Source organism: Coenobita brevimanus, chromosome 59, assembly GCF_032717465.1.
Source record: "Coenobita brevimanus isolate Jiangsu-jjx chromosome 59, ASM3271746v2, whole genome shotgun sequence".
Classification (NCBI taxonomy): Eukaryota; Metazoa; Arthropoda; class Malacostraca; order Decapoda; family Coenobitidae; genus Coenobita; species Coenobita brevimanus.
Genome location: NC_137012.1, coordinates 29,811,047 through 29,828,292, shown reverse-complemented (window position 1 = coordinate 29,828,292; position 17,246 = coordinate 29,811,047). Strand labels below are relative to the sequence as shown.

General features: G+C 38.5%; 1 protein-coding gene across 1 annotated transcript; it reads left to right on the top strand.

Annotated features, from left to right (window-relative positions):
• The first annotated feature begins 1,042 nt into the window (after positions 1–1,042).
• LOC145402941 (uncharacterized) lies at positions 1,043–10,668 on the top strand. Its single transcript, XM_080274835.1, has 5 exons — positions 1,043–1,870; positions 3,144–3,259; positions 3,794–3,910; positions 7,537–7,606; positions 7,858–10,668. Exons 1-5 carry the CDS (start codon positions 1,043–1,045, stop codon positions 7,945–7,947), a joined length of 1,221 nt encoding a protein of 406 aa, XP_080130961.1. The 3' UTR covers positions 7,948–10,668.
• Positions 10,669–17,246: the final 6,578 nt, after the last annotated feature.

Here is a 17,246-nt window from a genome sequence, read left to right as displayed (position 1 = left end):
AAGGTAGTAAGAGAGGCAGCACCACTCCCATTGAACTCTATAGTGATGATAACTAAAATTTTTTCCTAGAGTTTTCAGAAGATTGCTTATGGTATGAAACACCTTGTTAGTGTGAATACAAGAGTAGAATTTCTGTTTTACATCTGTTACTCATAATGGCACCAGATAAAATACAAAAATGATTCTCTATATTGCCATTCTTGGTATTGTGACCAGTGTCCTGATTGGCTACTGTGTAATGTCATTTAGCTGCACTCCTTTGTACCCCTGTGAATCTGTGCAGGTGTATTCTGACAGGTGTTTGTGTTGCTAACTAGGATTTTCATTGAAACGATATGGCGTTACCTGTTTGTATATACTTCGCCCCCAATATGACAGGTATATATCTAATGCTTGATATTCTGAGTGAACCCAGAGATTCTGTAACATCTGTTCCATAGTGACTTATTTTGGCCATTAACCCACAATATTCTGTTGTATGTTATTGATGCAGAGAGTCCATATTTAAGCAATATAAATAAAGGACAGAAGGTGTGTGAGGGTAAGGTAGCTTGGAGATACTTCTGTCACGGCCATTGCACATTCAGGGATTCCAGAGGGAGCAAGGCAATTGAGACGATGATGACCATTTACTAATATTGTCATATGTGTTTTCACTTGATCAGTAAGTAATTGAGATCTGTACATTTCAGGTGCCATTACCTTTAGTTCACTTGCTCTCTGAACTCTGGCTGGGATGCAAGAGTAACAGCCATCAAGACCTGAGTAGGAAAACAGAAAGAAAGGAAGAATAAAGAGGAAAGTTCTCGTGCTAACAATGGAGCGACCCAACAGAATGATGACAAGGGGGAGAGGGTTCCGCAGCCCCAGGGGGGAATACAGAGGGGGCAGAGGGAGAGGAGGGTATGAGGAAAGGGGAGGGTATAAGGGAGGAGGACGGGGTACCACTAACGATAGGGGATACAGCAGAGGGACCCGAGGGTCAGGGTACTCGGGTGGGAGGGGTGGTGGGTTTAGCTCAGGAAGGGGTAGCAGGGGGGGTATGGATGGGGGTGGGTATGGCAGGGGCAGTGGGGGGTATTCCCAGGATGGTTCAAACTATGATGACAGCAGGACAAACTACGGATCATATGGGGACCAAAGCACAAACTATGGGTCCTGTGGCAATGATTTGTACAGCACGTATGGGTCAAACGCATCGACTGGGTATGGAGCCTATGAAAACAGCAGCTATGGGAGTAGTTACAGCAAAGACACAAACTATGGTTCATATGGGGACAAACAGCCATATTCTAGCTATAGTGAAGATCAGGGGAGTAGCAATTATGGTGGGTATGACCAGAAAGACGGTGGTTATGGGACGAGGGGGAGAGGGTCGGGGTATTCAAATCGTGGTGGGAGTGACTATTATAACTCTAGCAAATATGGCGGCCCCACAGGAACCCGAGGGAGTTATGATAATGGAGGCGGGAGCTACTGGGCGAGCAAAAGCAGTGGCTATGAGGGAGGGCGAGGGAGCTATCGGGGCGGGAGGGGTGGGTATGATGGTAGCGAGGGGGGTGTGAGAGGAAGGGGAAGGGGGAGGGGGGATGGAGGGAGGGGCGGTGCAGGATTCCGAGGCAGAAGCAGCTTCCGAGGGTCAAGAGGAGGGTTTGATTCCCCAAGAGGTGGCATGAGGGGAAGAGGCTTTGGCAGATCGGATATGATGGACTACACGAACAACTTCTCGAGAGGTCGGGGCATGCCAAGAGGTCGTGGAGTTAGAGGCGGTGTGGCCATGAGGAGAGGAAACCCAAGAGGAAGAGGCATGAGAGGAGGCTACATGGGTTATATGGAAGGCTATGGGTACCAGGATGGCCACATGCAGAAGGTAAGACAAATGTAAAAGTGTTTGGGTAGCTAATACAAAAATTCCTACTCCTCAAGTAAGGGATAACTTTAATATATTGTGATTTGTACATATGATTGCTACTGTAAATAAGGTGAAACTACAAAGCAACTACTTAGCTGGCGGTGAAATTTTAATAAGCAATGGTTCTTTAATTAACTTAGGATTTAATAACAAAAAATTATACCAAAAAAAAAAAAAAATACTGCCTGTAATATTTGAAACAATTTACTTAGAGAGTTTTGAATGTTGTCAGTTCTTATATAAAGTTGAATTGAATGTGTAAAGATGTCGTGTTCAGTTTGGTAGCCAGCCTCATCTCAGTGATGATAGATAGATAGACTTTTATTTAACTTTGAGATGTCATTTTCTGCTATTCTTTTTCTGCATGAGTATTACTGTAGTGTACATAACTTTGAGGAGACCTTTCACAGTAGTAGTAGCAATAGTTCATGTGGATGTGAACCTGGTGGACTACAGGCTGAAGCCACCCTTCTCCTCCAGTCCACCATCCGCTTTTCATGGGATTTGGGAGGGAGCTGAGGGATGTTTTTATAACTGGACAGTGGAGTTGTCTACCTATATTGGTGCCACTGCCTGGAGTCCCACATCAGCACCTTTCACAGAACAAACATGTGGAAGTAGTAGGAATAAAATATAAATACAGTAAAACCTTGATATAATGGACTTCAATAGACCGGAATTCGCTTTTATCGGACTCAAGGAGCTACCGGAGTAAATTCCTATACAAGTATATCGGAAAAAGTCTGATAAAGCCAGAAGCAGTCCGAACTGCCTGACCACTTCAGCTATGTTCACCACAGTAAGGTAAATAAAAGACATGTTTATCAGTGTATGGTACAGTATTATTATATATATTATACCATTTGATTAATGTAGTGAAGTTATAATACAGCACAGTACCACAGTGGTAGTCAGAACAGTTTATAAACCTTTTGTGCGATCCGGACTAATGTCTGATATATCGGAAAAAGTCCAGATTAGCAGGGGGCAGTCCGGATGTCGCATTTTTCGGAATGGTTTGGGCCCCAATTAGTCCGTTATAGTAAGGTCTTACTGTATATACAGGGTATACAATACACAATAATTTGTCATCAGATTAAATAGCGATGTGGAGCAGCAAGAACAGAACAAAAGGTATGGTGCTCTGTGGGAGTAAATGTAAACACCTAGAGGTAGGAAGAATAATAGTAAGTAGGTTATTGGATTGAAGGAGTCCTTTGATACCTTGCAGGAGCCGGAAAAGGACAAGTGCGTGGTTTACTTCAACTTCCCTAGCGCGATAACGGGGCGTGGGGCAGCGGACCTCATGAAGTTTGGTAGTAATGCCACCTGGATGCACTTTGGATGGTGAGCACACTGTTCACTTACGGTGGTAGTCTTGTGCAGTTAGGAAGCTTACTATCACCTCTTCCTAATTGGGGTATTTCTCTAGCTGCTTTGTTAATATATTTTGTGCATTATTCATGCAGTTTATGTCGACATTAGAAAGACACAAGAAGCAAAAAAGAGAATATTAATGAGTAGTTTGGAAAATAAATAATTAAGGAAGAGGTGCTAGGGAGCCCCTTACCCAGTGAGAATACAAGCCTCAGTTATATTTGATGTGATTGACATGTTTACCTTGTATTAGTATGATAACTGTGTTGTTGGGTTGTCTCCTGTTGATAGGTACAGTAGTATGAAGCATTTCAAGGTGGATGTTTATACCTATGAGTTGGAGTCAGGATTCTTAGAGCTTGAATTGTGACTCCCTTGACCCTGTCTCAGCTCCACCTTAGATTGGGAAAGGAGATCTGGATGATGATGATGATGATGACAACCATGATGATGATTACCTCAATCATGTTGTTATCTCCTATCACCCATTTTTTTATGTTGCAGGAAGTGCTGTTTCACCTTCGAGTCTGAGGAGGTGGCCCGTGAAATGGAAGCAGTATTAGCTGAGATGGAGTTTAATGGCCAGAAGCCAAACATTGACACCTCACACAGAAAGCAGGCGTAAGTGTGAGTCAAGACTGTGCATTTTTGTTTTGTTTTATAATGGGCATGTCAGTTTTCAGTATACTGTATCTGCAATAGTTTTTTAACTTCATCCTTTACGCTTCTAGTTTACTAATAAACATACCATGTCTTCTTTCTACTGTACTTGTAATCATTTTTGTATTGCCGTTTGATTTTGCTGTATGACTTTGGGTAATATATTTTTAATATCTTTTCTTAACATTTATCTTTGCTGAATTTTTATTTTTTATTTGTTAACCCATTAAGTACTGGGTGTCTTCCACAGCTAACGAAAAATGTTATGGTAGCCTGAAAACATCCTAAAGTGTCCCCTTTGTCCTTGTGGGATACAGTAATCTCTCGATTATCCAGACGGCTGTTACTCGGATAACCTTTTACCTGGACACTGTGATCTGGCTGTTAGGAACCATTGTTCGTACATTTTTTCATAATATCCGGACAAAATGCTTGTGTCCAGGTGGAAACTATGGCTGCACAAACATTTTTGCACCCGGCTGGGCTGGAATAGCCTGGTGGCGCCACCCTGTCTGGCTGGGTAGTTCATCCAGCATCTGCTAGAGACTTCTTCAGTCATACCCAGTTCCCGCCTGGCAACAGTGTAGTAAATGGCTTCTCTCAGTTGTTATGGGATGACAGTGCACGTGGTGGTTTTTGTGGTTGTTCCTTACCTGCTTCAGGTCATGCTATTCCTTGCATGCCTCTTCCTAGGATGTGTGATGATGGCCTCTCCATCAAAGAAAAGGAAGAGGGTAGTGCTGACTCTTTAAGAGCAGAAGATCCTGGATAAGATTGATGCCGTATGGTCAAATTGTGAGGGTTGATGTTGATATTATTCTAGCTTACTGTATGGTACCATGATTTTATTCTGTTTTACCATGATTTTATTACATTTTCCCATTATGTTTCATGTGCCACTGCATTTTTCTTGTGTAGCCATTTTTGTCATGTTTTCAAGTCACTGCAGGGTATGGCCCTGCAGTGGTGATTGCTTGTTTGTGAATGATGGGTTTGCTTGACCATGGTAATTGCTTGACCAGATAGAGTAGTGTTAACACTGTAGTGCACTTTTACACTGGCTTTCAAAGTTAGGTTATGTACGAATGGGGGACAGGGGAGAAGTCCATTTTCCGGATGGAGCCATTGCTCTTACATGCCTTTGGCTCTTGTTATGTTGGAAAATCGAGAGATTACTGTAATTTGGATTGGTTTGAACTTTTTAAAGGGTACTATGCAATGTGCCTTTACCAGCTGAATGAGATAGTCAGGAAGAAGCTAGATTATGATTCTCAAGTGATCCAGTTGTCTTCTGCTGGGTTAAAATTAATTGTGAAAACCTTCTCCATATAAGAGGAGTAATTTTTTTTTTAAATAGAATTTTTAGCATGTAAGACTGTAACAATCGTAATTTAAGGATGGAGAGGGGGGGGAAGTACAGTACTGTATGTGGTTATCTAGTTGCCAATTCTTGTTGATGTGGATGTTGGTAATGTGGTGTAAAACATATGTTATTTTTTGACTTCTTTGGGTTGTTATGATTTATTGTGTTACCCTAAAAGAAGAAGTAGACTCTCTCTCTCTCTCTCTCTCTCTCTGTAACCTTTTCCAGTGCCATAAGTATTTAATTTAATCTTTTGGATTTGTTCATTTTCCAAAACTTCTTTTGAGCAGATATCAGTCCAACACTGTCTTTGCCTTTACTAAAGCAACCCTCTTTTTTTAACATATAACTTCTGAACCATCTGATTAACTCTCTTGGTCATTTCGTATTGTCAAGGTTTAGGTAATGTTTATTTGTTAGAATAGTGGAGGTTTTACTCAACTGTTCACTGGCATAGCAGTTTAATCATTAGGGTGTGGTGTCATTTAATGTACCATACATTTTTGTAGCTAAGTATTTGACAGCTTATACTGTATATGAATACAGCAGCCGTGCCTCTCATATGGGGAAGAGTGGAGATGTGGTGGCTTCGTATGACAAAGGTTGAGTGTGGCTGTGCAGTAAATGGAGGTGGGTAAGTGTCTGCAGAGGGAGGCAGGTAAGATACAGGAACAGAACACAGCTAAGAAAATAATAATTAATGTTTACCACAGTCACTAAAAGATGAACAACATCATTGGTGGGTTCAGATGACTTTAGTACATCATGGACAGTAGGAGAATCCACACTTCCAAAACCCACATACTGTATTAAAAATTGTTTAGCCAGAGTTGAACATACTCACATTTGTTCATGCTATGCAGGTATTGTACAGGCAAAGAAATAAGTATCTTCCCAGAGTTTAATGAATGCAGATGAGATAAGATTCTTGTATTTCATCAGTTGTATATTTTCTTCAAATGGAGCAGGAAGATTGCTGTTTCTTTCAGTGTACACCTGATTAAATATGTATCTTCAACAAGGTAATCCATGGTTTCACATTGAGTGTTGTTACATTTTGTCTTTTTCCATAGGCAGATATTTCCGAGGTTCTTCTTCATGCTGTGTTGATAAAAGCAGCAGCATGTACTTTCATGAAAAGTAATGGGAGGCTATTTTGAAATGCATAGTCCGCTCTTTCAGAAGTAAAGACAAGTTCAGATATTTTTTTGATCGATTGTGCCAGAAGGCTTAAAAATTATTTGAACAGTACAGTACTTGGTTGTTACATATTTCACAGGTAACTAAATAAGGTGCATTTGGTTTACTGGTATACCATCTAACCCTTTCACTACAAGGATGTCATCCATATTTATTTGTTAGCTACACATAATTTTATTGAGCTTAAACAAAGGACCAGTGGGACAGGAGTTAGTGAATTTTGTGACCAACCTCAGCTTGAAGAATCTCTATTACCATATAAAATTATCATAAAATTATCTGGATAGAGCAAGGACGGAACGGAAAAGATGCCATCATGCTGCATGGTTGGACGTCCTGTCATATAGTTATTAGCGCAAAGACAGTTCAGTCAAAATATATGAAGCCCAGCAGTGTTATGTTTCAGTTAGTACAGTACCTGTACTGTAATATGTCAGAGGCATCAAGTGAAAGAATGCTTTGCTCTCCTCTTTTGTGTGATATTATTGAACTTCTCTTTGATGCCTTGTGTATGTGAATTCTTTGAATATGTCCATACTTTAGAAATATAACTTGTATTTATTTTTATCCCTTCAGTAATTTCACATCTCACTCATCAGATCAAATCTGATCAAATGATGCCATGTATCCTCTTATGAAATTCCCATATCAAGGTTGGCCATGATGCAGCGGTGTTTTCTGTGGACTGGAAGCTAAACCACAAACCAAAAATAGCCAGGTACATCCCAACAGTTCCTGGAAACTGTTAGGAAAAAAATAAATTTCAGATGTATAATAAGATTTATAAAAATGTGAGCGTCTCAACTTGGGCTTTGAATCAGCATATTGACTTATGGCTGAGTTTCCTGCAAGTGAAGTTTCTGTGGCTAAGTAACGAGGTTGTAGCCGCACTGCATTCTTACGGTAGTACTGTGTCTTTCAGGGTTTGATTATAGCCAACCATCTACCAACAGGCTACAGTTATTTTCATTATCTCCATGTTTTCACTATTTTTGCTGTCTCACTGTGTTCCTTTCCTCCACAGGGATGGTTCAGAAGCAGGCAAGCGGACACTGAGTGGGGAGGAGGAGTCTGGCCCAGCAAAGAAATCCAAAGCAAGTTGATGGTTTATGCCACTCTTTTTATTGTTTTTATAAATTAATAAAATTTTTCTAGTTTTTGTTTTATTTTATCTACTTGTTTGTGGATTCACACCTTCTTCGAGCAGTTGACTCTTTGTGGCAGAGGTAATTTCCTTGTTAATGATAAAATAATGATGTGTCATACAGCATATCCATGTTTATTTCTGAGTCTCAGACTGGCTGTCCATGAGCTCTACATCATTAAATCTTCTCTTTTGACCCAGGTTGGGGAAGTAGCTGATGCAAATGAGAGTGAAACCATGGAAGAGGAGGTGGGGGATGACGCTGAAGAGGAAACACCCATGGATGAATGAAACTTAGGGTGGAGGTGAAATGCCCAGGGATGAATCAGACTAGCATTCTGGGTGACATACGAGACTTCTTAGCACCTCTTCCTTAGCAATTTATTTTGCATATTGCACATTAATGTTGTCTTTCATATTTCTTTAATTATTGACATGGTTTGGATCAGTAAAATACAAGAAGATATTAAGGTGTAATGTTAAGAATAAATGGATAAGAAGGATGTGTTAGGAAGTCCCCAGCCACTAAGAATATGAACCTGAATATGGAGATGAAATGCCCATGATTGAATGAGACAAGTTTGCATGCTGCTGCCAACTCCACCCTTTCCACCCCCTCCCCTCCCCCTCAAAAAAACATAAATACATAAAGTTTTAAATATTAGAGATAATAACGATGTTCATCTTGGTCACAAGCAGGGAATACGGGAGGACTGTCACCCTTTTAGGCATAGTGATGTACAGTACTTTGTTTTATTCTTGCTGCCACCTGACAATTGGACTGTAAATCCTCGTCATTCTTTTTCTCCCTGGGGCTGAAACTATTATTACAACTACGTTAGTATCCCCAAGTTTATAATACCAGTACCATACCAATTTACAATATCAGTATGAAAGGTTGTGATATTTTTCAGACATCCCTGACATATACTGTACCAAGGATTTACTGTTTTGGCTTTGAAGGGACTGTTCAAACTGGAGATTCAGTTACTATGTAGCCTTAACCCCTTCACTGCTAAAGGGTATGTGCACCTTGCCATGTGGAAGGTCCCTCTTCTGACACTGACGAGGTGCTGTCTGCCAAGGGAAGGGAGGTGCTTGTGGTTGTTGAGTCAGCTTGGTGAACAACAACTGCTAAAGGGCTCTCTCATGTTTAATAAAATTGTCAAGTAGCAGCAAGAAGATAATTTAAGTGTGTCATATGAAAGGGTTAATGGAAAGAACAGCAGTTCTGAAGTACTGTGTAGGGAATTTTTGTTACATTGTAATCTCAGATTTAGGAAATGAAATCAGTTTAATGTTCTGTAGCATGAAATGATATTTTTTTTAAGTTCTTTTCAAGAAGATGATAATTTATGAGAAACTGATATAGATGAAATGATAATTTATGTTGAACTATAATTTAGGTGAAATGATAATTTATGTGGAACTGTAATGTAGGTGAAACTTGATACTTTAGGTAAATTATAGAATACTCATACAGAAGTGTTGTGTATAACAACTGTTAATGCAAACAGATCATTGAGTATTCGTTGATTAATGAATATTCCAATGTAAAGATATGGACTCACATTAGAATAAAAGTACCTGGCAGGAGCAGGTACATTGAATAGTTTAATACTCATATATATGTGTCAAGTTTTATAATGGTTAACCCCTTGATTGTGGGTGATGTCTTTATTTGTTTATTCTGGCTGCCTTCAGATTGTATTATTTAGCTTAGAAAATGCCTCTTGAAATTGAAGGGATTAACTGCTGTGTCCTGGGTGTGAGATGCAGAACATTTTATCCCGTCTAGGCATATATTAAAAAAGCTTATCCATCTTCAATTTGCTATTAATCTTTAAAGGAATGGGTTATTTAGAGATCTAAAATATCTGTATCAAAGTTCAATCTTTCCTCTGCATATACCAAGAAAGATATAGTTAGTTTGGTTGATTTGCTATGGCCACAAGTGCATTATAAAACAAGTGGTTTTTCATGAAAATTGCATTTGGCACACTCACACACACAGTCTCCTGTTATTACAGGAGACTGTTTGTGTGTGTGTGGGGGGAGGGGTAACTAGAACAGACTCGGTTAGCTCTGGATGGTATTGAGGAGCGTTGTAATTGATGAGCGGACCTCCAAATATCACTCCTTTACAAGAGAAATCTCTCACATTGTACGACATCCCTTGTAATGGTCTTCTCTGTGTTATGTTACGTCCCCCCATGGATTGAAAGAGTCTTTCCTACGTTTAATAAAGCAAGGGGTTTGATGCAACATTAACCCTCTCATACACAAGGGCTCAGTTAAAAATCCAACCGCTTGCACTTTTTCAATGCAGGTTGAGTCCAACCATATAGGTTGCGGTATTTTTTCATCACAATTTTCAGTTGCGTCATTCAACTTTGTCCCCTGCCCTTATTCATAACTGTAATTGTTATGAAATAGCAACATGTTATAATTGAATAAATGATATTCGTAATGAATGAAAAAAAAGGAAAGAGAAAAATTACCATATTTTGTCGTTCACTCTTTTATTCAGCGCTGATTTCTCACAGATATATAAACATTTTGTCAGTGCTTGTTGAGAAAAAGTTGTAGAGCATTCAGCAAGCATTGACGAAATGTTTATATATTTTAAAAATCGGCGTTGAATAAATGAGTGAATGAAAAAACATGGTAATTTATTTTTTCTTTTCCTTTTTCATCTTTCAATCGGAATATCATTTATTCAGTTGTAACTTCGAGTAATTTAATAGAAATACAAACAAGTGCAAAGGAATGAAGTGATTGGAAACATTTTTCAATATTGAGTCAGCTGCTACTAGAGCGGCCAGGTGTGGTGAAGGACCATAAGATATTTCTGTTCCGTAAGCCATAAAAATCTTTCTAATTGAGCTAGAAGTGTCATTTTTTCACAGAAATCATCACAAGTAAATGGTCTACAACTTTCTCTCAACAAGCATTGATGAAATGTTTATATATCTGTGAGAAGTCAGCATGGAATAAATGAGTGAACGATAAAATATGGTAATTTATTCTCCTTTTTTTTTTTTTCCATTAAGAAGATCATTTATTCATTTATATCACGTAGCAGTTTCATAACAATACATATATAATTAAGTGCAGAGAAGTAAGTTGAATGGAAACATTTTCTGATGTTGGGCACATCGCTGAGCAAGGGGTGTATGGCGCTTAAGGTCTGGGTCAGCCTGTGGGGGTCAAGCAGCACTTAGAAGTAATTCAACGCAGGCTGTGTTGAAAGAGTTCGAGAGGGTTAATATATCCTTTCAATACAAGAGGGCCTTCCAAAGATGAATAAAATTTTGGGATGGCAGCTAAAATAGACTAACAGTGATATTACCCTGCTTGAAGGGCTTAATATTAAGTGTTAAGCTGTAATTGCTAAGAGTCATCTGTTTAGTGAGTAAGGTTTAGAAAGCTGTTTGTGCGAAGTGTAGGGTTCAGGGTTGTGTTCAGTGACTTGGGAGATTTCTCAGTACCTCCTCCTAAATAATTTATTTTGCTTGTTGTACCGTAATGTCCCAGTTCTAGAAAGGGGTGCCTTCATGAGGTGGCACTGATAATAACTGAGTGGTGCAGCTGCCCAGTTATACAAACATCCCCCAGAACCCCCCTCCCCCCCAGGAAGGCAACTTCAACGTACAGTTCTCTGGGTTCACATATCAGATGAACCTGGAGACTATGGTACCTTAATGTCCTTTTGTATGTCTCTCAAGCAGACTGTGTTGTTATTTAAGAGATCTGATTGGCTTACAAGAGGCTATTAAGATGTAGTAACCAAAATTATCCTCAAGGAAGGGGTGCTGCAGTCTCCATTACCCTCTAATATATGACCCACTGATGATATATTTGTACAGTTTTTCAGAAGGTTAAGATTTTCATTAAACATTATTCTTATTTCAGGTGAATCTGAATCTAAAGCCCTTCAGTCTGATGATGAGATTTTCTGCTTTATAATTGCTCTTTTCAGAAAGTTTTATTCAGCTTAGGATAGATTTTTTGAACCGTACATATTAGATGTAGCATTTATTAACCCCTTTACTGTACGAGTTCTCAGTTTTACTTTTAGGGAGACATCAAACTGGAGACGTTTGTAGTAGCTGTAGCCCCAGGTTCATCTGTAATGTGAATTCAGTGGACTGCAGGCTGAAGTTGGCCATTTCTGGCAGTCCATCCTCCTCCTTTCAGAGTATAGGGAGAAGATTGAGGGACAGTTTTAAAACTAGTTAGCTGCACTGCCTGGTCATATTGGTGCCACCATATAAGGCAGCCCTCATGAGTACCAACTGGAGAGGTTAGATGCAGCATTCACTAACGAGAGGTCTTTGCACTAAGTTTATTATAATCATCTGGGGATAGGAATGGAAAGAAATGCATATGCAGTATAATAGAAAGTGTTAATCTAATGAAAGATTTTTCATATATCTAGTGCACTGTGTATATTTTTATCATATGGAAATCTTGATTATGTTAAGGTACTAATTACTATTTTTCCTTTCAGTTTTGTATTACAATATTTATTAATAATGTTATGGAACCCATTTGAGTGTTTATAGCTATGTTTTCTACATGTAGTTTCTCCTAAAGATGAGTGTTATTGTTATAAAGGCCACCAACATGTTGATTAGTTTACTAGGTACATAGGAAACAGTAATACTCAGAGAACTCTGATTACCACTCTTGCTGTGGTTGGTGCTTTAGCTATTTTATTCAGAAACAAGAAGGTTTTGTAAACCTTTAGACTGATTTGATTCTTGCTACCCCTGGACTACAGTATTTGGTGTAGGAAAGACCTCTCATATTGAAGAGAATAACTCCTGAAATCTAGTGATGTTTTGTTTTAATCATGCTACCTACAGACCATTTCATTCAACTTAGGAGAGACTTTGGGCAGTATATTTGTGCAGATGGGAAGCTACTAACACTTCTTCCATAACAGTGTAATTCTGCTTCTGCTTCATTGCCTTGTTGTTCTGTGTTATTCATACAGTAAGACAACATTATAAAGATGGAAGCAAAAAGGAGTATAAAGTGGTAGTTTGGAAACTAAATTGTTAAGGAAGAGGTGCTAGGGAGCCTCCGTACCCCAAGAGAATATGGACCATTTCCAGCTGCAGGGATTGGCTGTAGCCTTATAACCCTTCACTACAAGACGTGTCCTTGGAGCAGAGTAAAATCATTTAGTAATATCATCATCATCATCATTTCGACTCATTTTTGTACCACAGTTAGAGTGAGGACTAGTAGTGGAAGAATAAAATATAAAAAAAATCTTGAGCGTGAAGGGTTTAATGAAGACTATATATACCTAACCCCTACAGTATGCTGAAGAAAATTGTCTGGAGGTAGCAAGAAACTTTTAAAAGCAACAAAATGTCACCAGATTTCGTGGGTAAAACTGAGGGAAATCAGCTGTTAGAAACTTGGAAAACATGTAATTTTCTCTCAGCCATTGGGATACCAGGGAATTCTGGGTGGCAAACACTGGATTTTGTTTGGTCAGAAATGTTAGCAGTATGTAACCTTAAAAACTTATGAACTAACCTTTTCTCACACTGGTACTGTAAACTTGGGAAATATATATAGACGATAACACCCAATGATTTTGTTCAGTCGAGAGAAATGGTATCAGTCAGAGGTGTAACCACAGGAAGCTTATCTAGGCTGAAACCAGGGCCTGTGTTGTTGTTGGTTAAGGAAGCTCCCTAACACCTTTCCCAAGCAATTTACAGTGTACATGTATTTTGTTAATTACACCTTACTGTCCTTCTCTGTGTAACATAAATCCTTCCAATATTGCCAGGCTCTCTGTAAATAACATGCAAAAGGCCATTAACCAGCCATTCCTAAAATAAATCACAAAGGAAGAGGTGTTAGGGAGCTTCTTTAGCAGAGGAGAATAGGAGCCCAGATAATCTTGTTTATTTGAGAGAAATCCTGACTGTCCTAGACTTGAGGTAACTACACCGAAGTTTATTTAGGCAAACACTTGACCCTTTTTGTTCACTGGAGAGAAATATTGACAGTTTTGAAGGGTTAAAGCTTAAATGTGGGGTGTTAATGTACTTACAGCATTTCACTGGTTTCTATTGACATATATATATATATATATATATATATATATATATATATATATATATATATATATATATATATATATATATATGCACACACACACACACACTGTACTTCTCTATCTGCTTTTATCAGTTTCATCTTATGTGCCTATATTCAGACAGTTTTGTACTGTCATTGTTCTATTCTTAATCCCCATTATACCCGACAGATATCAAATGCTAATATTGGAGGCTGGAATATTGATTAAATTCATTTGTGACCCATTTAAATGGGCAGACTTTTGCTAATTCTCTTATCAGGTTTTATCTTGTGCCTTGGACCATACATCACCTCATCTTTAGGTTGGGAAAAAGTTGTGGATGTTGATGTATTCTAAATCAGTTAGATTTAATGAGGATAGTATATACAGGTAATTGGAAAAGAGTGCAGCCGTATCTGAATATGAACAACAGTCTGAATATACATAGGTACATAAGATGAAGTAGATAAGGAAAACAGGAAAAAATAAAATAACCAAGAACTGTATTAACATTTTTCCTCTCTCTTCCTCCCCTCTGAAGGTAAGATTAACTCAGGGTACAAAAGAATACCTGCTTTGTGGAAACTACATTAATATGAAAATTGTCAAAAAAAAGGTTTGTTTTTTGATGTAATAAACTTCTCAGCCTCAGTGTCTTTGATTTCACAGGTATGCTGACTACATTAACTTTCTAAAATTGCGGAGATTGGAATAAGGAAAGCAGACCCCCGATTTCAGATATTGGTGAAACGCGAATAAAAACATAAATAAATAAATGTAGCCTTGTTTCTAGTTGCAGGCTAACCATTTCCTGTCCCTAAAAGTGTTATGGAAGTGTGCTTCATATGTATGAGATTGCCAACACGATCTTGTATTCCAGTTTTGCTAATACGGGCCCTGAGTAAAGTTTTATTGGCTGTGCGAAGTTTTTTGAGGCAGATATTTTTTACCCTTTTAGCAACAGATAAATAATCGTCTTGGATTAAATATAAAAAAAAATAAAGAAAATGTTCTAGGGGAACTGAAATAAGCTGCTGCTCTCAAATGCTGAAAAAGGATGAATAAACTGATAATCATCGACACAGCATCAATGACTTGGTTATCAATAGTAATAACAATGCTCACTATCGACGAAAAAATGCAATTGCACTGAGCAACGAGAAAATTTTGTCAGAATTTAATAATAGAAGTCAGTAATTGGGAAAAATGTGTTATCAAGATTTAATATTGCGCGAAGTCGTAGAGGAGCGTCACCTCAATGATTTAAAGGAAACGCGAATGCGCTTGTTATTGTTTTGCTTTGTTGAGAGTAATCGCGTCTGGGACAAATAGAAAAGTTTGTGCTTAATTTTCCTCTTGGCAGTGACTCATGGATATCTCCTGCATATATAAGGTAAGACTATAATCTTGATAAGTGGTAGGAACTGTGAATATCTGTTATGACGGATCGTGTTCCTATATTTTACCGCATTATGTTAGTTGGTGCTTTGCTGCGACTCATTGATGTCTCTTGGATACGTAAGCCAATAATTTTGAGAAGTGGTAGAAACAGCATATGTCTATACTGACGAGTAGTGCTTATATATATGCTAAAAAAAAGAAAATGTTTGGAAATATTTGTGTGGTTTGTCTTCCCTTTCCATCTTAGTATCCGTCCATATATCTTTCTCCTGTCTATCTATCTGTTTATCGCTCTATCTATCTATTTTGGGGGTGAGGCAAACTTGTAAACAGAGGGGTCACGTGGTCACCGCCTGTCAGAGCAATTCAGTGTTTGTCTTGTTGCAGTTGTTGCTCGTAGTGTTGCAGGGGGGACGCTCTCTCTCTCTCTCTCTCTCTCTCTCTCTCTCTCTCACGACAGGATATCTAAGGTTACGTGGTGGTCAGGTGGTTAGAGGGATAGCCTATATATTCTGCTGTGTAAATGGACGTGGGTTCGATTCCACTCTGTTGACCTTGACTTTATTAAAACAGACTTTACTGATATTTCACGAGACTCACCAACACGTAAAAAATAAATAAATAAAGGAATAAATAAAGGGGTGGTGAGGCTGAGGGGGAAGTGTAGTAAGCCATCCTCTCCCAACCCAACCCAACCCAGTTCTCACCTCACCCAACCCAGCCCAACCCAACCCAACCCAACCCCGCCTATCGTATCGACCAGTACAGTGTGGGGCAAAAATTAACGATGGGTGTAAAGGGTTTGAAGGAGATGGCCGGTAAAGTATTTTTTTTTTTGTATCGGTTTTAGTGCTTTCCATCAGCCCGAGGAGAGAGAGAGAGAGAGAGAGAGAGAGAGAGGAATGTATTTCTTTCTCTATCTGTCTATCTATCTATCTAGGTAGGAAGATAGATAGATAGACAAATAGATAGATATCCAGCTTCACATCTCTGTCTACATACCTACCCATCGATCAGTCAGTCTACCTTTCTGTCTATCTATCTATCTATCTGTTTATCTATCTATCTATCAGTCAGTCTATCTATCTATTTATAACCATACCTTTGTTTTTTTGTTTTCATTATATTTTTCTCACGATTCGGTATTATTATTTTTCCTACGTGTTTTTTTTCATTATCGTTTGTTTTTTGTTTTTTTATCTTTATATTTCGTTTAATTCTGTTCTGAAAATTGCTTTAGTTTCCCGTTTTCCTTTAATTTGGGTTTAAAAATGTCCTCCCTCAATTAATAAATGCAAGTCAGGGATGGAAGAGAAAATGTGAGATTGAGAGAGAGAGAGAGAGAGAGAGAGAGAAAGAGAGAGAGAGAGAGATGTGCAGGAAAGAGAAACTATTATTATTATTATTATTATTGTTGTTGTTGTTGTTATTATTATTATGACTATTAATACTGAGAGAGAGAGAGAGAGAGAGAAAGGAGGGTTGGCCAGTGCTGCTGAACGGTGGATGTAATAGAGAGGAAAGAAGGGGAAAGAGGGAGAGAATTAAGAGAAAAAAGAGAAGAGAAAAAGAGAGAAAATTAAAGAGACAGAGATAGATAGACGGATAGATAAATAGACAGAGAGATAGATAGACAGATAGATAAATAGACAGAGAGATAGATAGACAAATATATGAAGAACGATAGACACATTGATAGATAGAGAGGGAAGAATCAGTAAAGGAAAAAAATAGAGAAAATTTAGTAAAGAAAAAGAGGAGAGAGAGAGAGAGAGAGAGAGAGAGAGAGAGAGAGAGAGAGAGAGAGAGAGTTGCGTGGAGGGAAGAAATAGAGAAACGAAAGAGTAATGGCGATGTGGGAGGAGGAAGAGGGGAAAGCGAGAGAGAGAGAGAGAGAGAGAGAGAGTGAAGGGGAGACAGGAAAGATGTTTGCTCTGACCAAAGATGAAATTCCGTTTTCTAAAATATAAAACGCTCACTCAGTTTATTTTTTGTATTTTTTCTTACTATTTCCTGCCGATTTTTATTCACCTTCAGATAAAATTTTGAACAAGTTAGATCAAATATACTGGGTCCGTAT